The 22,715-nt window shown below is 40.1% G+C and overlaps 1 protein-coding gene across 3 annotated transcripts in view; it reads left to right on the forward strand.

The window, feature by feature from the left end:
- The window catches only part of LOC124796455 (adhesion G protein-coupled receptor A3), a 197,044-nt gene that overhangs the window by 126,556 nt on the left and 47,773 nt on the right, over positions 1-22,715 (forward strand). For all 3 annotated transcript variants that reach the window (XM_047260676.1, XM_047260677.1, XM_047260678.1), the window contains 3 exons: positions 6,022-6,177; positions 6,279-6,428; positions 6,770-6,913. In XM_047260676.1, coding sequence (XP_047116632.1) covers positions 6,022-6,177; positions 6,279-6,428; positions 6,770-6,913 — 450 coding nt within the window. The remainder of the gene's footprint in view (positions 1-6,021; positions 6,178-6,278; positions 6,429-6,769; positions 6,914-22,715) is intronic.

The raw sequence follows: 22,715 nt of genomic DNA on the forward strand, positions 1-22,715 counted from the left end.
AGCTGCAGGCCTTCTTGGGGAAAATAGCATACTATCACAAGTTTTTACCTTCTGTGGCTTCGGTGGCTCAGCCGTTGCATCGCCTGTTGCATAAAAATGTGCCTTTTCACTGGTCCGCATCATGCAATGCGGCTTTCCAGAAACTGAAGGCTATGCTGAAACAGGCCCCATGCCTGGCTACTTATCGACCTGGCCAACATCTTGTTCTTGCCACAGACGCCTCTCAATACGGGGTCGGTGCAGTCCTTGCGCACCGTTTTTCTGACGGTTCGGAGCAACCTATTGCTTATGCCTCCAAAACTCTCATGGATGCCCAACAAAAGTATTCTCAAATTGGAAAAGAAGCTTTGGCCATTATTTATGCTCTTCATAAGTGTGGTGTTTTTCTCTATGGCTCAAAATTTCATCTTGTTACGGATCACAAACCACTTGTTTCCTTGTTTCATCCATCAACGTCACTTCCCGACAAGGCTGCACACTGCCTCCAGCGTTGGGCTCTTTACTTGTCTCGTTTCAATTATGAGATTCATTTCCGGCCAACGGCTCAACATGCAAATGCTGATGCTCTGTCTCGCCTTCCCATGGGTCCTGATCCGGCATTCGATAGGGACGAACTTTTGTGTTTCCACCTGGATGTTGCCAAGCAGCGGGTTGTGGACAGGTTCCCCATCACTGGGGACAGGCTGGCGGCTGCTACGGGTTCTGACCCTACCCTCTCCCAGGTTTTACGCTGTGTTCAGAAGGGTTGGCTAGATCACCTGTCCGCTAAGACTTCTGATCCGTTGCGGAACTACTACGCTTTGCGCTACCGCCTCATGGCTAGGGATGGTGTTATCCTCCTCTCCACTGACAATGCTTCGCCACGTGTTGTGGTACCTGCGTCTTTGCGTGCTTCGGTCTTGTGCCTCCTTCACCAAGGGCACTGGGGGTGTGTCTCGCACAAAATCTCTGGCGCACCGTCATGTGTACTGGCCTGGCATCGACTCTGAAATAGCACACATGGTCGCTGCCTGCGGCCCTTGTGTGTCACAGGCCGCTGCCACGAAGTCTTCTTTGTCACCGTGGCCTTCGCGTGAGAAGCCCTCGGACCGCATTCGTGCTGACTTTGCGGGACCCTTTTTAGGTACTTATTGGCTCCTCGTAATTGACGCCTACTCTAACTTTCCTTTCATTGTCCGTTGCACGTCGCCTACCACCGCGGCAACCACCAGTGCTCTCGCCCGCATTTTTTCTTTGGAAGGCCTCCCCTCTACTCTTGTTACTGATAATGGTCCGCCATTTGCCTCTTCTGAATTTGCGGATTTTTGTGCTTGTCATGGCGTTATGCATGTCACGGCCCCTCCGTTCCATCCACAATCCAACGGTGAGGCTGAACGACTGATCCACACATTTAAGGCTCAGATGCGGAAACTTCTTGCTTCTTCTGCTGCTGATGATGCGCTTCTCCAGTTTCTGGCGTCTTACCGTTTCACCCCCATGGGCGACCACAGCCCGGCTGAGCTCTTACATGGCCGACAGCCCCACACGCTACTACATCTTCTGCGGCCTTCCACCTCATGGCCGCGGGTGCCTTCACTTGGCCGGTTCACTGCCAACGACCTCGTCTGGGTACGGGGATATGGCAGGCGGCCAAAATGGAGCTCGGGCCGCATCTTCAGACACTGTGGCAGACGCCTGTATGAAATCCAGACGGACACAGGTGTTGCAGTGCGTCATTCGGACCAGCTTCGGCCTCGTGTGCCAGAAACGCCTGTTCCGAATGCCGCTACACCACTTTTGGCCCTACCTGACGCTTGGGATCTTGGCATCTCTCAATACTCACAACGCAGCCCTCTCACCGTCATCACGATGCCAGCCCAAGACCGGACGCCACCAGGAGACGTGCCCATGCAGGAACCGGATGACCGTCCTCTGTCAGAGCAAATCTACTCGCCTCCTCCTCCAACGGACGCCGACACATCGCCCATGTCTCCTGTTATATCAACTGGACTTGCAACAATGAGCAGATTGGTGCAGGGGGCCCCAGTAGATTCGACCCCTACGTCTCCTGTCATCTCGACCCGTTATCATCAGGGACACTTCCGTCCGTACGGGAAGCCGCCTCCTCGAGACTTTATGGCGAGTCAAACAACGCCCATGGACGTTAGCCATCTCCAGGACACCTCCATCAAGACCAGTGCAACAATTTCAAAGGAGGAAAAGTGTTGTGACTCACCGATCATTCAAAGCACCGCCGCACAATTACGCGCATCCTCTACGTGCGGCGCTGTCTGCCAGCCATGCAGCAGCTGCGCCACCTAAGCGGCCAGCCGAGCAGCGGCCGCTAGACTGGGACTCAGTGCTCATTCGAATGCTAACGTGTACACATGTCTTGCTTGTCAACTTACTCTGTGACTTATATGTGTTTTGTCGTTCTGAAATATATATTGTTAAACTTGACGTTATAACAGTATGTGTTTAGGTTTGTTTGACAAATCTATGGCTAGATAAGATGGAACTTGACAGGCAAGTTTGCTCTTTTAGGAGGGTATTAGCATGTTTTAAAAAGTTGAAGTGTCCATTCGAAACAAGTTGATGTAGTCATCGGGTTCTGAGAGTAATTAGAATATTTTCATGTATAAATCTCTCATTCTAAGTCATTCGCTGGCCCAGGGTCTTGTTTTCTCCCTTTCCTTTAAACACAGTGCCAAAGTCAATGCCGGGACTGCTGTTTCTGCATTTGTTGTTGCCATTCTCACTACTTTCAAAATACACACAAAGGCAAATGGCGTCTGCTTCAAACTGAGGTAAAACGTACAAAAACATAGTTTGAACATGTAAGGGCTTGCATGGCAAATCTGTGGCTAGATAAGAGCGATTTTGTTAAACATGTTTAACCATATACAGAGGCCTTTATACTTCAAGCATGACATCTATAACATTATTTTTATTTTTATGGAGCAAGTGTTAGTGCACCACTTAACATTTTATCCTCAGCTTATTACTCTCCCTCCTTCTAGTGTCTTGTGTGAATGTTTTTGTAAACATTATCATATGTGATAACAATACATTAGCATGGTGAAATTCATTCAGTCATTGTGTTCCATAGGTCCTCTCATGAAAGAGAATCTTGAAAGTTGTGATACAACTCAAAGCTTAAGTTTACAAAGTGAAACATCTGTTAGAAACTGCATTAACAGTTAACTATGTTATAACTGCTGTGAACAGTGTGGTAAAAAAGCTGTTGCTTCCTCAGTTGTATTAAATAACACCATTTATGCCCTATTGACATCTAAAATCAATATGATCATATTGGTATTTATCATAGAACAATTGTCTGTGTGCTGCTGGAATGAGATGTGTTACAGTGAGGATTGTGGCTACTGATGTACCTAATGGGGAACTCCAGTTCTTGAATTTCAGAAATCTTTTTTTAAATTATTAGGGATTCTCACTTCTTGGTGATGAAAACTTCTTGAAGACCTTTTGCAAAACTGAACTGTGCACGATGAACAAGAAAGTATGGAACTTACTTTTCTGCCTGTTTTTGGAACTGTGTAAATCGCAGTTCAAGTTCTATTTTTAATGATGTCATCACAAACTGAATATGCTGGGAAGTGGGCATAAAATGTTCAAAATTTTTGAAGAGATATTGAGTAACGTAGCTTTACAATATTGTACTGTCTGCATTTGCAGAATAAGTACAGAGTGTGATCCATAAGTAACGTGACCAATTATTTTCTGACACAACGGTACACCACAGCATGTTGTAACTGGCTGGGCTAAGTGGAGGAGGGTGTTAGCTTCAAAACGCTCTTTGTCTCATTCGGCTGTGAGCTGCCGGAGAGTCAGGAGCTGCATTTCCGTCAAGCCCATTTTGAGTTTATGTAACACGGCACAATGGATGATTCTGTAGAGCAATGGTACGCTATCAAATTTTGCGTTAAACTTGGGAAGTCCGCCACCGAAACATGTCCATTACTTCAGCATGCCTTTGGGAATGATTGCTTGCCCAAATCACAAGTTTTCCAAAGGCACAAGTCGTTCATGGAGGGCCAAGAGGAGATCACCGCCGAACCTCACAGTGGACGGCCATCAACCGCACGAGTCGACAAAAATGTGACACATGTGCGCGATTGTTTGAACTCTGACAGACGGCTGAGCCTTCAATTGATAGTACAAACTCTAGACATGTCAAAAACAACCGTTTTCTGCATTGTGACCGAAGGTTTGAACATGAGAAAAGTGTGTGCCAAACTCGTCCCAAAAGTGTTGACCGACGAACACAAGCACATACGAGTGCTTCGGTGCCAAGAAATGATGGAAATGTGTGAAAATGATTCTCATTTTTTAAACTCAGTTATCACTAGTGATGAGTTGTGGATTTTTGAGTATGACCCTGAGACAAAGAGGCAGATTTCAGAGTGGCACACCCCATCGTCGCCCCATCCCAAGAAGGCACGCATGAGCAAGTCCAGGATCAAAACCATGCTCATTGTCTTCTTTGATGTCAGAGGCATTGTCCACCATGAATTCGTACCTACCGGGACTACAGTGAACTCAGCTTTCTATTTGGAAGTGCTCAAAAGACTGAAAAGGAGGGTCTTGCGCTGCCAAAGCGACATCAAGGACACATGGAAAGTTCACCACGACAATGCACCGAGTCACAGCGCCTTCATTGTCAACGACTTCCTGGCCAGGACTAAGACCCCATTGGTTCCCTGGCCTCCCTACAGTCCTGACTTGGCTCCCGCTGATTTTTTTTTGTTGCCTTCTGGGCATGGAAACACCGCCTCCAGAAGTGTATCGACACAAGAGGGTGCTATTTTGAAAATTTTTGATTATTTGTATGAATATATTCAGTAAATGATTTTTTCCTTATACTTTGTTTACTTTAGCTGAATTACCCAAGAAGATAACCCCGTATAATAGACAATGCGCACAAAGCTAGCGCCCTGGTCATCAAGTGCTCTTTGTGTTGACTACATTTTAGTTTGTTATCCACATAGACCTTAAGGAATTTCATTAAGTGTGTGGATTTCATTTAGTATGTTACCATTAATGTGCATCTCTGTGATAACCAGGTGATTTTTATTTGTTGGACGCTATGAGCCTCTGTGAGATTTAAATGAACTGTTTACAGTGTACCCATTGTAAGTCTGTTCAGTTGTCCTCTGAAGTGAGATTGGTGCTGAGATCATAATGATATGGTATATGTTATGAAGTCTGTAAAGAGTTCCGTTATGACTGGTGTACATTTTTTTAAGGGGTGAAGAAAATAATTTATTAGATGGAATTTCTCATTTTCTGCCATGTCTTGGATCTACTGTAATTTGTTTACATTAAAACTAATAACCTAAGGTACAGCGACCACTTAATCTTCCTAAAAAACACCAAACTTATTGATCATTATATGGACCATAAAGAAAACACAAATCAGCAATACTCTTCAGTGGTGAACCAAAAATAAATATATATGCCAGTAGTGCCTCAAAGTTGTATTAGTTCATGTAGTAGAAAAACACTGATATAACACTATCACTATATTACCGAATATGAACATTTTCACAGTTCACAACAATTCATAATTTCTTGACTAACAACAGATTCATGTATGGAGACTAAATTTTCAGTTTTGACAATTCAAAAGTAATAGACCTTAGAAAGACAATCAGAAAAATTAATGTCCAGGTAATGCTTATATTCACATCAATAGTTTGTTTCAGCATGTAGATAGAATTTCAGCATGATAACAGTAATAGAGAACAACCATATATAGTTATTACGTAGTTTTCTGGTTTTCATATGGTTACATTCCAAATAAATTTTACTATTGGTGTAAGGATGCAGGAAATGAATCAAGGAAATGAAATGAAGGATAGTCAAGCTGACATTAAGTAGCACACTGAAATGATGTTCTGGTTTATTTGTAATATGATCTAAGAATCGGTGACTGTTTTATTTGAAAAGGTAGTAGTGCCTGTATATATGCTGATTTTCAAGGTACGCTACATTCAATTAAACTTTATTTTTGTGTTATAGGCAAATCTGAGTCTTCCAAAAACTGGTATACTGGAGAGTGCAAGAAGACTCCGGAATTTTACAGGAGATGGTAGACAGCTGAAAGATAAAATGGACATAGTCTTTATTTCCAGAACTATTAACAACTATCTTAGCTATGTCCCCAAGGAGAAAGAAGTAAGTAAGATATTTAATTAATCTTTTTGTAAAACCTCATCTTTCTAGCTCATATTTTTACCACGCATTCACTTGCCTTACCGTATTTGTTTGTCTTTCAGTTAGGAGCAGTGTTGCTTGATATAGTGAGCTCCTTGATGAACCTACCAAAACCACTAATGGCAGCAGCTCAGGTGGAAAATGGAACATGCACAAATTTGGTTTCTGCAGTAGAGGTTCTAGCAGAATCAGTTCCAATGCCTTCCCATAAAGTAAGACTTTATGTTCAGTATTATTTGTTGTAGCCATGAATGGAAAATGAATATGAGCACTTCTGAATACAGCCAGTATCCTAATTATTTTTGGACTCTTACACATTACACAAGACTTGAGAAAATAGACTAATTTTTAAGAAATTGAAACACTTGTTCCTTTCAAAATGAGAATTATATTAAAAATCACATTAATGGTGGAGGTTTTATATTTCTTCCACTTTAAGGCATTCTTTTCTTTTTAAAAAAATGCATTTTCAGTAGTTATTACACACCTGATGCAAATATGGGTCTCCAGGAAAACATAAGATAATGGTAATACTATTGGTTTCACATTGCAGTCAAATCTTGCTGTAGAAAAATTTCCTTTCAAGAAAGAAGATTTCCCTGGTATGACTTGTCGTTGGTACGACCACAGCGGAAAAGTTCCTAATCGACTTTTTATTTGTTCAACGAGCAACAGCACAAGCTTTTTGGAATCCAAGGTAAGCTTATGTCTGGAAATAATGTCTTTTTAGAGTGATCTGTTGAATGTGGTAACATTCTAATTTGTTGTTATTGACACTGATAATGCAAAGAAATTCCAGTGTTTTGAAGGATAGTAGTTGATTAATGACTACTATGTGAGAGTGCATGATACATATTTTACCTGTATGTGATGTAATTGTTTGAAATTGACACAACTTCAGACCTTTACAATCTATTGGTCTTCACTGATGTACACGGTTTATGTCTGTGTTGACTTTTTGCCCTACCCAGGAGAAAAAGAGAACTTGGCTAACTTATAAGCAGCAATGTTTATCCACTGAATCTGTGATAATATTGGCTATTGTATGATGTTGCTTTTTCATAGTTTCTCGTAAGAGAAAATCTAATGACACAAAACTAGATCAGACCTGGCCAAACAGCACTCTGCAAGCTCTCTGGTCTAGCACTTCAAACATATTGGCAAGTGGGGCAGAGGGGTGAGTGACAGTTCTGTCAGAAGGGTAAAGAAGAAAAGGAAGCCTGCAGCTAGATGCCACTAGATCAAGACAGTCACTTTGTCACACACCAAGCAGTTAGCTAACAACACCAGTTGCGTTAAATTAGATTTACATTCTGCACCAGGAATACTGTGGTATCTGTGCAATTTTCCATAAAAATAAAACCCAGAGAAACTATATCATTCAATATGGAATGGGATTTCTTTGCTTTTCATATTTTTTGAAGGCTGTGCAAAGTGCTTAAATGCTATCACACTATAATGAGCTGGAAGAATTGCACGTTGGAGCATTATTGCAACACCAGCCACAAAGACAATATGTTGCATTTGTCTTGTGATGTAAGAGAAAGAATGGTGGATGAAATGGAGCACTTAGAGAAAACACTGAGTTAAAGATAAGTAAAGAAGTGACAAAATCTTATAAATTGCATTTTATGAAGGTGTAAAGAAAGAAATTTATAAATACGTAACTAAATAATTGGAGTAACAGAAGAAAACGAGCAACACAAATGGAATATAATCACAGCTTTTTGTACAATTTGCAGGTATAAGCGATTAAAAATATAAAGTTTGTTTCTACAAGAGGAAAATGACATTGAGAGGCCGTTGCTACAAGTGAGCTGCCAAATAGCTTTCAGAATTGCAGAGAGTGGAACACCATTTGGGATAGAGAATACATTACAGAATGTATAGTACAGGCAGCAGAGGTTTTTTGTCCAGGAGAAAGAAATTTTGAAGTGCGACGAATTACACAGCGGTATATGACTGCAGATGTACAGTGTCAGTGACTTAAAGGGCATCCAAATTCTTACCATGTTTCATCACACATGACAATCCCACTGACGTGTGAGAGACAGCACAGTTGCCACGCGGGATAGCAGTGCAGTCTGAGGCGTCTTGTCACGGTCCGCACAACTCCCGCCCGTAGGAGATTCGAGTCCTCCCTCGGGCATGGGTGTGTGTGTGTGTTGTCCTTAGCGTAAGTTAGTTTAAGTTAGATGACGTAGTGCATAAGCTTAGGGACTGATGACCTTTGCAGTTTGGTCCCATAAGACCTTACCACAAATTCCCAAAAACAGCGCAGTTGGTGATTTTTGTGCACAGAGTAAGAGCTGAGCTGGAGATGATTCTCAGTTAAATTTCATTTAAGGACACTACTGCTGACAAGGATATGTTTGATGCTGTGGAGCTGGTAATTTATTTTTTTGGGAGGGAGCAGAAACAGCTGGTCAGCATCACAACAAACAGTGTACTGTCAATGTGGGGAGGGCAAAGTGGGCTTACTAGCTTGATAAGGGAGAAATTAGTCTGTGAGTGTCTCATTGCCTGATCCATCAAGAGGTGCTATATGCTAAGCCAATTAAAGCAATGATATTATCATGTTGTAACCACAATCAAGGTCAAAACCGAAAGCTGGGTCACCAGTGAAGGACTGCAACACTTCAAATAATGGAAACTCGCGTAGGAATATCAACAGTGTAGGAAAAGATAGATTGCTACTTCCCATAAAAGAGACACATTACGTTGGAGACAGACACAATGAAAAGTCACTTACACAAAACACAATGAAAAGTCACTTACAAAAAGGTTTTGGCCACAGCCGTCATCAGCTAAAGGACAACAGAGAAACACACACCATTCATACACTCAAGCAAACACACCTCAAACCCTCAGTTCTTCTCATAGGCAGCCAGGACCTATATGCAAGCAAGCTACCTTGCTTCCTCGATCCGGGTATGATGTGTTGAACATAGTCATCCTGAGTAATATAGTGTGGTTGAAACGAGAACAGCATATCCATTGTTGATTTGCATTACAGCCATAGAGCTGAAAGAACTGTGTAAAGCATGTAGTGTCGTGCTTTGCTGTGCCGTAGGCGAATGTCATGATGGGCAGTATTGTACCCCAGTCTCTCTATTTGCCATCATTTTATTAAAGCATTCTGTGAGGCCATTCGTCTATGTCTGGTAGGTAGTCATCATCCTGTTGGTGATGTCACAGTGTAAAATTACCTCTGATACTGGTTTCAACTGGAAAACTTTTCAGTGATTAAAAATCATCACATGGGATGCTCCATGCTTCAAAATGTTGTCTTCTACAAGAAACCTTGCAATTTGTTGAACATTGGCAGTCATAACAGCTTTGGTGACAGCTTAGTTGGTGAGGTAGTCAGTGCAGACTATTATCCATTGATTTCTGTTTATCAACGTTGGGAACCTAACCAAGAGATCAATTTCAGTTTGGTGGAGTGGTGCTGTTGCAGTCAGAATTGGTATCAGATGGCCTGGAGTTAACTGTGGCATGTGTTTCCATTGCTGGCATTCTTTATAGTGGCTCACATAGCACTTAATGGGTTGGTAGAGACCTGGCCAGTGATACCAAAATTTAGTTCTGTTTAGAGTCTTCATGAATCCTATGTGACTAGATGTAGGATTATCATGGAAATACTTGAGGACAGCTGGGTGCAGATGAGCTTCTGTGGTTTTTGGCAATGCTAGATCTTATGTTATTTATTGCAGACATCACTGATATTTTATCCACACTGCTGTGTTCTGCCAAATGATTCATTAAAAAGCAGTCAGCATCCTTATGTTTGCATTCATTTTTACATACCATTGTGGCGACGTACTGCTGGACGGTCAGTGACTATCTCACCAATCAGCCCAATAGTTGATTCCAGTTTGATGGAATGGTGCTGCTGCAGGCAGAATATTGTACCAGAAGCTCTTTAGGTAACTGCAGTGTTCATTTCTGTTGCTGGGATTCGTTACAGTGGCTCACATAGTAACACTGTTATCCATTAATTTGTGTTTATCAACTTCGGGAACCCAACCAAGAGGTCAATTTCAATTTGGTGGAATGTTGCTGCTGCCCTGGAGTTAACTGGGGCATACGTTTCTGTTGCTGGCATTCCCTATAGTGGCTCAAATATTGCTTTATGGGCCAGTAGAGCTCTGGCCAGTGATACCTGCATCTAGTTCTGTCTAGAGTCTTCACAAATCCCATGTGGCCAGAGGTTGGACCTTCATGGAAATACTTCAGCGTAAGTGGTTGCAGATGAGCGGGAATGATGAGCAACCATTTCCATCCCATTAGGTCATAGTTCTTCTTACACACTGTTCCATTTATTTATTGAAATTCTCCTTTGGTTGGTTGCTTCCTCTTCAGGCTTCTATGGCGTTCAGCAACTCTGGTTCTTTCCTCTTTTCAGCAGCAATGTTTTTTAATGACAGATTTCTTCAGGCTGCTGTGTTCCGCCAAGGGATTCCTTGAAAGGCAGTCAGCTTCCTTATGTGTGCACCAATGCTTGTATACTGTTGTGGTGTCATACTCCTGAGCCTTCAGTGTACATCTTGCCAGTATACCCAACAAATCCCTCAGGCTAGTTGGCCAATGGAAAGGAAGGTGGTCCATCACAACAGTGAATGATTTACTAAATAAATATGGCTGAAAATTATTGATGTCCAAACAGCTGCAAGGCACTCTTTTTTTATTTGTAGAGAAGTCCATCTCACACTTCGAGACTATTCTTGAATCATAAACTATGGTATTTGCAGCACTTTCCCGATTTTGTACTAGAACTGCACCTATCCCGTGACCGCTAGCATTGGTGGGTGTCTCGGCATTCCTATCATACGATGCTGAGACTGCACCTTGCAAGCCTTGGTGTCTTCCTGCAGTAGTTCATGCAAGGGACCTATCTTAGTACAAGAGATGGGTCTGTATAAGTGATTCAGGAAGGTCTAAATCGCCGTTATTATGAGTACATTCCAAGAAAACCTCTCTCAGCATGAACATGATGAGAAGTCAGAATATCTGTGACTGGTCCTTGTTCTCCTCTATCTGGACAAACTCCATTACCATTAACTTGGTTCCCCAAGAATTTTATTTCGTGGAGGACAAAAAGGCACTTCTTCAGATTCAGGCAGAGCGCTATAATCTGAGCAAACTTAAACAAAGTTGTCAGGCAGCTTAGGTATTAATCAGATATGTTCATAAAATGACAGTGGCATTCAGGTAGCAAAGATTCATCATCTGTGTAAGATATTGAAGCAGGTTGTCCATTATATGTTTGAAGTTGGTTGGTGTGGTCCATATTCCAAATTGCTTAACTCTGAACCCCATAGACGCATCAAGAGCTATGAAGGCAGTCTTTGCCCTGTTGGCCTCGTCGACCTCAGTTTGCCAGTAGCCTGTCAGCATGGCCTTAGTTGGGAAGTACTTTGCTTGTTTCAAGCAGAATAGGGTGTCATCAGTAGTGCAGCTGTGGGTAGACAATGTTTTTCATGATTTTGTCCCATCATCAGTAACTGACACAAAAACACGATGTGCGATTTTTCTTCTACTCAAGGACTGTGGGAGGAGACCAAGAACTCTCTGAAGATTCAGTGATGACATTTCTCAACATCTTATCCACTTCTTCCTGTTTTCCTGTCATTCAGCTGATGACAGTCTATATCACTACTGGCTAATTGGTGGATGATCCCCATTGTTGATATGGTGTTTTACCATGGGGCATTTGGTGTGTCTTGTCCCCTATCCAGATTGAAGCATCCAAAAATTGGTGAATGGCTAAAACTGTCTAGTGTTAACTGCCTAGTATTGTTCCTCGATCAGACCAAATCCTATTGGGAGTTTGTTAGTAGCTTCCTCCCAGCATTTTCTGTTGTAGTAGTTGAGCATGGTTTTCCATCTGTTGCATTAAGTTGCCTCTACTGGACTGGTTAGGCTGTTACTATGCCCATACTGTTAGGGATGAGATGTGACTGATTGTGACAGTTAGTGAACCAAAGTTCTCCTTGACCAGCTGCAATACTCATGATCAACAATCGTTGCTAGTGTGTAGATTTCTTAAGTGAAACTGAGTAGCATTTTGCAACTGGCGAAAGCTAACAGCTCAACTGGACATCTAGATTTATGACTGAAACTCACCTAGTTGTAATGGCAGATTAGCAATGTCTTCAATGGCATACAACCACCCAGAGCAATCTTTGGTATGTGTTCTTGTTGAAATCAGCTTCAGCAATATGGAGCTATGATTTTCCACCGTCTATGACTGCTTTTGATGCCTACAAGAAGTTCCATCTGAGAATAAGATTATGTCTACATTCTGTTAAAACAACAAATGTGAAGGGGTATGTTCTATCATTGATAACTATTTTTGCAGTACATGTTCCTGTCAGCAGTACATGTATCCCATTTGCAACTTTCAGCATAATTGCTTTTGTGTCATGGAACAAATTCTTCTTTAGCTGGTGACAATTACAAAAAAGGAAGCCCTTGAGTGGACTAGTGCCCAGACAAGCTCTCCATTGATGATGCATCAGAGATTTCCTGATATCTTGGTGACTGTCATCCATGGTGGATTTTAATCTATGGTAGCCTCGCCTGCTGAGATGGTCACCTCGGTGGCAGTAGTCTGTAGTTCATGGGCATGAATAGAACTGTTGTGGTGGTTGATGTATGGTAGTGTAGTAGTTATCAAACATTCATCATCTTTCCCTGTTGTAGTGTACAATGTGTCCAGAGCATGCACAGTGGAAACCTATCAGTGTGTTGTACTCCGTTCTTCGAATGTCTGTTCTGCTGCAGGGTGTTATGCTTGGTGAAGGAGATGGTTGCATCTGAATTAATAGGGTGCTGAGTTGTCATGTGATGGCTGTGGCCTAAGTCCTAGTTGTTTGAGTGCATTCTTCTTGGCATGTTCAGCTGGTGGAAGAGGTTAATACTAAAGATTGATACACCTCTTCTTCAACATTCTCTATTACTTCCTGACATATGGGGTCGAAATTTGTGGCTACTATCTCTTACTTACTTGGTCTGACAGTTCTAGCTGCTATTAACTGCTTATGTATTTTCTTATTATCTGATGTATTAGAGCGGTAAGATTGTAATGCTTTTCCATAACTGACATGGGAACCACATTTGGTAATCAGTCATAATTCTTTTGTCCGATTCTATTCTGTTTTGTTTCCTTGATATGCTGGCACTGCTTGATGAATTGGCCAATTGTTGTGACAATTCTTTACCAAAAGAACTTTTTACATGTCTTTTGTGGCTCCTTTCATCAAGTGTGAGATTTTGTCAGCTTCTGTTGTATTGGATTTGCAGTGTGACAAAGTAGTCAAAATATTCTGTATATAAGGAGGTGGGACCTAGATAAGTGGAAAGAACAAGAAGTTGATGAGAGTTCCAAAGAGAGCATTAGGCTACGAGTGACTAGAATGGGGAAAAGAAATAAAGTAGATGATGAATAGGTAGCCATGAGAGATGAAATAGTGAAGGTGGCAGATGATAAAATATGTAAAAAAGACAAGGCCCAGTAGAAATCTTTGGATATCACAGTAGATATTGGATTTAAATGATGAAAGAAGAACATATAAAAATGCAGCGGATGAAGCAGGTGAAAGGGAACACAAAAGACTAAAAAATGAGATTGATAGGAAATGCAAAAGGGCTAAGCAGGAATGCCTAGCGGACAAATGTAAGAACTGAGAAGCATATTTCACTAGGGGAACAATAGAAATTGCATACAGGAACATTTAAGGGGCCTTTGGAGAAAAGAGAAGCAGCTGTACGAATATCAAGAGCTCAGATGGAAAACCATACTGAGCAAAGAAGGGAAAGCTAAAAGTTAGAAGGAGTATGTACAGGAGTCTATACACTTGAGACAAACACAATATTATAGAAGCGGAAGAGGACAGAGATGAAGGTGAGACGGGAGACATGATATTGTGAGAAGAATTTGGTAGAGCATTGAAAGACCTAAGCCTGTGGAGTAGAACACATTCGTCACAACTGTTGATAGCCTTGGGAGAGCCAACCATGATAAAACGCTTCCATCTAGAGTGCAAAATGCATGAGACAGGCGAAATAACCTCAGACTTAAAGAAGTATGTAATAATTCCAATTCAAAAGAAAGTGCGTGTTGACAGCTGTGAGTATTACAGAACTATCAGTTTAATAAGTCATAGTTGGAAAATATTAACATAAATTCTTTACAGACAAATGGAAAAACTGGTAGAAGCTGACCTCAGGGTAAATTAGTTTGGATTTCAGAGAAATGTAGGAACACAACATAGTACTAACCCCCAACTTCTCTGAGAACATAGGTTAAGGAAAGACAAACCTATGTTTACAGCATTTGTAGACTTAGAGAAAGCTTTTGACAATATTGACCATAATACTCTCTTTGAAATTCTGAAGATCTTCTTCTTTTGCTGCTGCATATTCTCTAAGGTATGTTTGCGATCACATTTTCCCAGTCTTCTCTCTCTCTTCCAGCGCTGATCAAGTCACCGACATTTCTTATTCCTGTCCACTGTCTGATGTTGTGGAGCCATGACAGTTTTCTCCTGCCAATTCTCTTTTTTCTTCAATCTTCCCCTTGATTATCAGTTTTAGAAGGTGATACCCTTAACACTCCTATGCTGGTGACCCTAAACTCACATAGATGCTGGCACCGGATCTGTGATACCCATTCATTCAAATTAACAATACTTCAAAAATATCACGTATGGATGAGCTCCAGAATTGTATAAGGTGCTACATTTATTTTCAATAATTTTATTAGAGAATTATTTCATGAACATACAACATAGAAATAAGGAACTACACTTGGAAAAATATAATGTTCAGGAAATGTTTTACATGGTATGTACGACATACAAAGTCCAGAAAAGTAACTTACAACTAAAAATATGACAAATAAGGGATGTTTTCGTGTTTCTTCTGGAGGAACACCCAATTCACATCCTTCCAGGCAAACAAAATCACAGTGTTGAAGATACAGATGTTGTCTGCACAATTTAAACGAGTATTTCGTCAGTCATCTTGTACTAGTTGTGAGACAGAGTTTGCAACGCTTCCTTCTTCCTTGATTGGCGTCGGCACTGTTGGCTCTCTCACTAACAAGACCTAAAGGTCAGAAATTTTGCGGCAGAATTTCAATAATGCATGTAGTAAGTGTCCGAGGTAGACTGGAAAGCAGGCTTTGTTCCCATCCAAGCTGACAAAGAAACAGCTGTCAACGGAAACTTTCCTAGCCATTTCCCATATAAATTATCTTTGAATTTATATCGGCAACATTCAGTATCGAACAAAATATGACCATGGGCCATCATTGTGCACCCCTCTGAATGTTGTAGGCAGAGCACAATTTGTCGACCATATCAACTCCAATTTTGTATGTGTTATAATAAGTTATCATAATAGGTTTTCTTTTATCTCCTGTGTTTCTGTCAGTTTCAGCATCATAATGCATACTTGAGAACAGTGAAACTTTTTTTTTGTTTGTTATTTTTATTTTGTGGGACATAAGAAACAATTGCACTTTCTTTTCTGTAAGCAAATTTGCTAGAATTTGCAGTCCTGGTTTTCAGGTCCTTCATTTCTTTCAAGATTTCGCACAACCATATTCCCAAGTAGTTAAATCTATTCACCCTGTCTGTGGGTTGATTAATATGCATTAATTCTGCATTTTGATGCTCATCTGTATTGTGAGTGACTATCATAAATTTAGTCTTTTTGGTGTTGATCTTGAGACTCAGATTCCTGCTGTGTTCTCCCACTGTAGTCAGAAGATCTTGCAGATCATTCGTGTTATCTGCAATTAAGACTGTGTCATCTGCGTATCTTATGTTGTTAATCCATACCCCATTTACTTTTATACCTATCTCACAATCTTCAAGCGCCTCCTGGAATATAAGTTCTGAGTAAAGGTGATGAGAGTACACAGCCTTGTCTAACTCTACAGATTTTTTGTGCTTCTGTCAATTGGCCAACAGTTCTGACCACAGCAGTTTGATTCCAGTACAGATTTTCTACACAAAGAATATCTTTTCATCTATCTCCAGTCTTCTCAAAATTTGTTCAAGTTTTTGGTGTTGCATTCTGTCAAGTGGTTTTTCATAGTCTGCGAAGCACAGCATTACATTCTTCCTCAGATCTAGCACTTTTGAACAAATACCTGAATCGCAACCAGTGCTTCCCTCGTACCTAGACCCCGTCCAAATCCAAACTGTGAATATCTGATGTTCCTTTCACACTTGGCCATGGTTCTGTATTAAATGATCTTGAGAAATATCTTTAGGGTATAGCGTATCAGGCTAATTAGTCTGTAGCCTGTGCATTTTCTTGCATTGTTCTTCTTGGGCAAAGGGATGAAGTGTGATGTCAGCCATTTGTCACAAAATTTACCTGTATGATAAATGTGATTAAATATTTTTTGGAGAACTGGGATCCATGATCATCTAATAATTTCAGAATTTCAACTGTTATTTGGTCTGGAACAACTGCTTTTCATCTTTTGTGATGGCAGGACAAGCTATACCCTCATCATCTTTATTTACTATTTCAGGTCTTTCATCTGCAAAAAGATTGTTTATATAGTTTATATAGTTTTCTTTTGCTGATAATTCTGTGCTATTTCTCCTTGGTCATTTTCTATATTTGATAAAATTTTCTTATAATATATACCAACCATTTCCTTTATCTTCATATGCAAGCTAAAGTCATTATGTATTTGTTGCAGTCATTCCAACTCTTTACATTGTTGTTTCAGCCAGTTATTTTTTGCTGATCTTATCTCCTTTCTTGTGACATTCTGCATGTCCCTGTATTTGTCCTGGTTTCTTTCATTTTTATGTTTTCTCCTTTTTTCAAATAATGCCAAAATTTTGTCTGTCGTCCAGTCTTTCTCTCATGTTTTCTGTTTGTAACCTATTTCATTTTCTGCAACATATGTCACAATTTTCTGCATTTCCTCCCAATGTTGTTTATATCTCTTCCTTCTTCTAGTTGTGGTTTGACTGTATCTGTAATTCTTTCCCTGATTTTTGTGGTTACCCTATTCTTGATATCTTCATCTTTAAGGTGATCATATTCTATTTTCCACTGTTGCGTATGTTCTTTGACATTTGTAATTTTTATTTTTATTTCTGCTACTAGCAGGACATGGTCTGAGGGAACATCAGCTCCCGGATAGATGCAGGCCCTCATAACTGAGGATCCAAAGTGCATGTTAATCAGAATGTAATCTATTTGATTTCGTACTATATTGTCAGAGTGACCAGCTGGAGCTCTCCATATGTACAAGCATCTAGGGGGTAGTTCAAACCAAGTGTATGTTATCTTCATCTTTTCCTCTTGACACAAAATTGACAAAGCCATTCGTTCGATCATTTCGTATTCCTAGTCCATATGGACTGACTAGTTCTTCAAATCTTCCTTCTCCTATTTTAGAGTTAAAATCACCCATAATTATGTTTATCTCATGTTCTTTTACCAACCTAAGAAGTTGTTTCAACTCTTCGTAGAATACCTCAATTTCATCTTCAGGTGAATCTGATGTGGACGCATATACTTAGATGATGTTGACATTAATTGGAATGACATTAAGTTTAATTAAAGCCATTCGGTCTGAATGAGGGAAGAAATGTATTACAAATTTTGAAACTTTTTCTGAAGCAATTATTCCGACTCCTTTTCTGTGTCTTATTGTCTTGGTTCCCTGAATAGTAGATAGTTCCTCCGTGAACCTCACACATTCTAGTATCTGGCCACCATGTCTCTGCCATTCCTAGAATATCTATTTTCAATCTTCCCATTTCCTGCATTAAGTTAGCTAATTTCCCAGCTTGATATAAACTCTGTATGTTCCAGGTACCGATCCTTACTTTGTTTCCAAGATTCATGTTCCTACTCTCAGCAGCATTTAATGCAGTTCGCCCCTCCCAGAGGTCTGATGAGGAAACTATTTATACCTCCAGAAAACTTTGAGTTAAATTCTGAAGGTAGCAGGTGCAAAATACAGAGAGCCAAATACTACTTATCACTTATACAGATACCACACTGCAATATTAAGAGTTGAGGGATGTGAAAGGGAAGTACATCTCCTTTTCATAATATTGTTACATTCCATCCAAGATCTGTGATGTGTTATACATGTATGATGAAGTAACAGGTTGGCTCCATAGTCTTGTAATGGTGTCTTATTGTGCTAATAAACACTTACAGAAATACATCTTGGGGTTAGTAGATGTCTCTACTTGTCGAACCTGAAGCCATCTACCTGTAAAGCCATTGTCCACCTATGCCATTGACAAAACACACTGATCAGTACCTACTACATAGCTGTCTGGAGCCAATGTACCTCAATCCACATGGTCTAGGTAAGGTTAGCCAATCGCAACACACCTGTTGAACCTGACCAGGTGTAACCTCAGTAGAGTTACGTTGTGTGTAGAGGATGACAGGCAATGTATGTTTCTTAAAAGTGTGCAAATAATCAATGGAGAGTTTCTTTTTACCCAGTTGAGTCAAAAATAGTTTAATGTTGTCATAAATATTTTTTGCCTTTACAAATGTCTGCTTGTGTCTGTGTATGTGCGGATGGATATGTGTGTGTGTGTGCGAGTGTATACCTGTCCTTTTTTCCCCCTAAGGTAAGTCTTTCCGCTCCCGGGATTGGAATGACTCCTTATCCTCTCCCTTAAAACCCACATCCTTTCGTCTTTCCCTCTCCTTCCCTCTTTCCTGACGAAGCAACCATTGGTTGCGAAAGCTAGAATTTTATGTGTATGTATGTGTTTGTTTGTGTTTCTATCGACCTGCCAGCGCTTTCGTATGGTAAGTCACATCGTCTTTGTTTTTAAATATACATAAATATTTTTGTTTACATGAAGAAGATGTAGTTAGTTAAGTACTGCCAGGACATCTTCATTACATGAGTCTTTTCAGAATTATGTGGTTCTTTTTTCCTTGACAAAATATATATTAAATTTGAGAATTGGCTAACACAACTGTATGAAACCCAGTTCCATGAATGAATGCCAGAATTTTCCTCAAAGAAAGTATATGGAACGATTGCACTCTTTCACAGCTGAAGAGGATTCATTTTACTTGTGGACCATGAATTCATAACATACATAAAGCTCCACTTTTTCAGTTTTTGACGACACATACTGCTGATCAACTCTGAGGCCTGTGGTACTGTACTTTGTTATTCTTGTGTAATGCCAGTAGTGGCTCATTCGCTGTCTTGAACTTGTTCCATGTAATTTTTATAGGCTGGCATAAGTAATAATAGAATGAAAACCACTTTGTTTCAAGTTTCTGTTAGAGATAGATTTTGTTACTTATTGAACACATATTGTCTCCAATATAGTAATATGAATGCTGAGTGTGCAAACCATTAATAAGAATGCTCTGAAATAAAATCACTGAAATGAGCACTGAAAGAAACTCCTGTGGTATGATGAACAGTCATCAGTAGCAGTGTGTCCACAACCGAAGCCCATATGAAGTGTAGTCCAATGAGTATACCTTTAAACTGATTCCATCTGATTGCATTTTTTCTGCAATGTAACACATATCTTGGCCAGCAAATATAGGTCATAATGTTGATGGAGTGGTAGCATCCTCAATTGATTTTCTCTTTGGTTGCACTGCTGTTAATGTCCAGCAATACAGTAGTCACAAAAGAGTCAAGTACAATGTGAGTTCAGAAAATAATTGAACATTTTTAATTTGGCACCAATGGAGATATTTAGTGATATGCAGTTGGCAGCACTGCTTTGCACATTATCTCCTTACTACATGTTTTTGGAGTGTTGATATCTCATTTAGTTTTGCGATATTGTTATTTGAATATAATAATGTGTTTAAGTGCCAATGGCAAAATATGTGATTTTCTGGATCAGTGATGCAATGTAAAATTTTGTGTGGAAATGTGAAAAACTTTTACAGAAATGTTTCAGCTTTTGAAACAAGCTTAAGGAGATGATGCTCTGGGTCTTACATAATGTTATAAATGATTTTTGTGTTTTGAAAAATAGCTATTAGCCAGTTGAAGATGATCTTTAACCTGGAAGGTCTTCCACTTCGACTGATGATCCACACATTCAGAAAAGGTGACACAGCAAGCCATGTGTACTATCAAAGCATTTTGCAACAGTTACATGAAAAAAAAATTGCAAAAAGAGATCAAAGTTGTGGCGAGACAGCTCATGGTTCTTGCACCATTAACAGTCCGCCCACACATTCAACTTTGTGCCAAAAATCAGATGACTGTTGAATCACAGCCTCCTAACTGGGCCATCATGGCTCTTATGATTTATTCTTATTTACAAAATTAAAGTCAGTGCTGAAAGGATGCCATTTTCATCATATGGAGGGCTTCAAAGCAAATTCGTCACTGACCTTAAAGGCCATCTCAAATGAAGCTATCCAGGACTGCTCCATGAAAGAGAAACACCACTAGGAAAAAGTATGAGCTATGGGGTGGCAGTACTTTGAAGGGGATGAGGATGAATTATCTGTAAAGTTAAAATAAAATACAGTTATTTTCTGAAAGACCTCTTACACCAAAAAAATGTATCTTGAAGAAACTCTACTGACCTGTTTTCATTGAGTCAAGTTGCTGAAAAATAGTTTGATTTATTTTTATGCAATTGTACATTCACAGTTGTCCCCAAGCTTATAAACAAATGTGTATGTGTCTATACCATGTAGATGCATCACTAAAATGCCAGAAAAAAGTGAGATGACCATAGATCAACCAGGCAAGGAGTAAGCAGTAAGGTATTCTGGATGCTTGTTGGTTAATTTGTACACTATATTACAAAATTTAGTTGTGAGAGTATATGTACATTTCATTTCTCCCACAACACATGTAACAGATTTATTGATGATATTCTTTTTAAAAGTGTAACCAATTGCACTTATAGTTTCCATTGTGAATTTTAAGGACCTAAAGCATATGGGCAATGGTTTACATGTTATGGGGTTAATAGTAAGACTCACAGCTCATCAATAAAAACACCGAAATCAAGTACAATTTTGAAAGAAAACAAACCTGAACTCCAAAGAGGAAGAGAATGGCTTTACTCAAGCCAAGATAACTAATATCAAGCCAGGATGGCCCCATACTCAGGAAATAAGCGCAAGGGAGCAGGTGCAGGAATCCTGCATTGCCACACTTGGCAAGGTCCTGGTAGAGGTGGTTTGCCTTTGCCTTCCATCAACGTATTATGAAGTGTCAATTGTGTATCTGTTTCATGTGGGTGATTGATGAGTGTGTGTGCAGTGTAGTGTTGGGTTTGTGTTGTTGTGGATAAGGGGAAGGGAGAGACTGAAACCCAGTGCTGACACATGGCCTGTTCCTCTCGAAAACCACCAAGGGGGTCAATCCCCATCCAGTGGATGGATCCCTATCAACAAGGTCACACACCTTCTCTTCATGAAGCACTGCAGAGAAGTTTGGAATTTAATCCAGGACACTGGTGCAAAGACTGGTAATCGGGAACGTTACACCATCAGCTCTCCTCCCCTTGCCAGCCAAATAATGGCAGTGAAAATTCAGCATTATTTCAATCATCTAACCTCCAGGTCCAGTGTCACTGCACAGGTGTGCATTAGTTAAAAAATGTAATTACTATTAATAATTCAAGATGAACTGTGCTGTTAGCTGGATACCTCATGCCTGATTTAGATCTGAGGGTCTTAACAGCTATTCGATCCTCGATAGACTGTGTTTCTGCAAGTATAGTATTTGAAAATCTGTGTGTGAATGGGTACTGTTGTTTTTGAGAATTGTTTTGCTTCTTTCTTCTCTTACAAATCATGTTATATGCTGGCATTCTGCTATGTCTTTGTAACCCTGACTACACAAAGTGGGAAATAAAAAGCTATGTAGTTCTAGCAAGAGACCTTTCTTACCACAAGCACTTCTTTTTTAAAAAGAAAAAAGAGGATGTCGTCTGTTAAGAGTATTTGGTACAAAAGCCTAGATCAGGTGGCAAATTTACTTCTACACTAACTAATCACAAATCATATATCTGTTATCCTGGGTACGTGGTGCAAATTTCATTAGTTTATGCTGGGCAGGTCAACATCACAAAGCTGTACACAAATTAGCCAATTGCAGTCACAGTGCTGCATACAGTTGGTTTGATGCAGGAGGTTTGTTACTTTGAACTGTCTTGTGCGTTAATTTTTTGTCAAGTAAAACATTTTCCACTGTGTACAGGGCACTTGAGGACCAACATTGCGATGCTGTGTAATAATTAATAATAATAATAATAATAACTATTATCACAATACTCTTATTAATATTTCAGTGGTTATTACAATATTATGAGAAGGAAAGTTGCTACTCACCGTATAGCGGAGATGCTGAGCCTTCGTCAACAATACACACACACACACACACACACACACACACACACACACACACACACTGCAGTCGTGTGTGTGAGTTGCATTTGCACAAGTGTATGTGTGTGTGGGTGTGTGTGTGTGTG

The sequence above is a fragment of the Schistocerca piceifrons genome, chromosome 4 (assembly GCF_021461385.2).
Source record: "Schistocerca piceifrons isolate TAMUIC-IGC-003096 chromosome 4, iqSchPice1.1, whole genome shotgun sequence".
In the NCBI taxonomy this organism is placed as follows: domain Eukaryota; kingdom Metazoa; phylum Arthropoda; class Insecta; order Orthoptera; family Acrididae; genus Schistocerca; species Schistocerca piceifrons.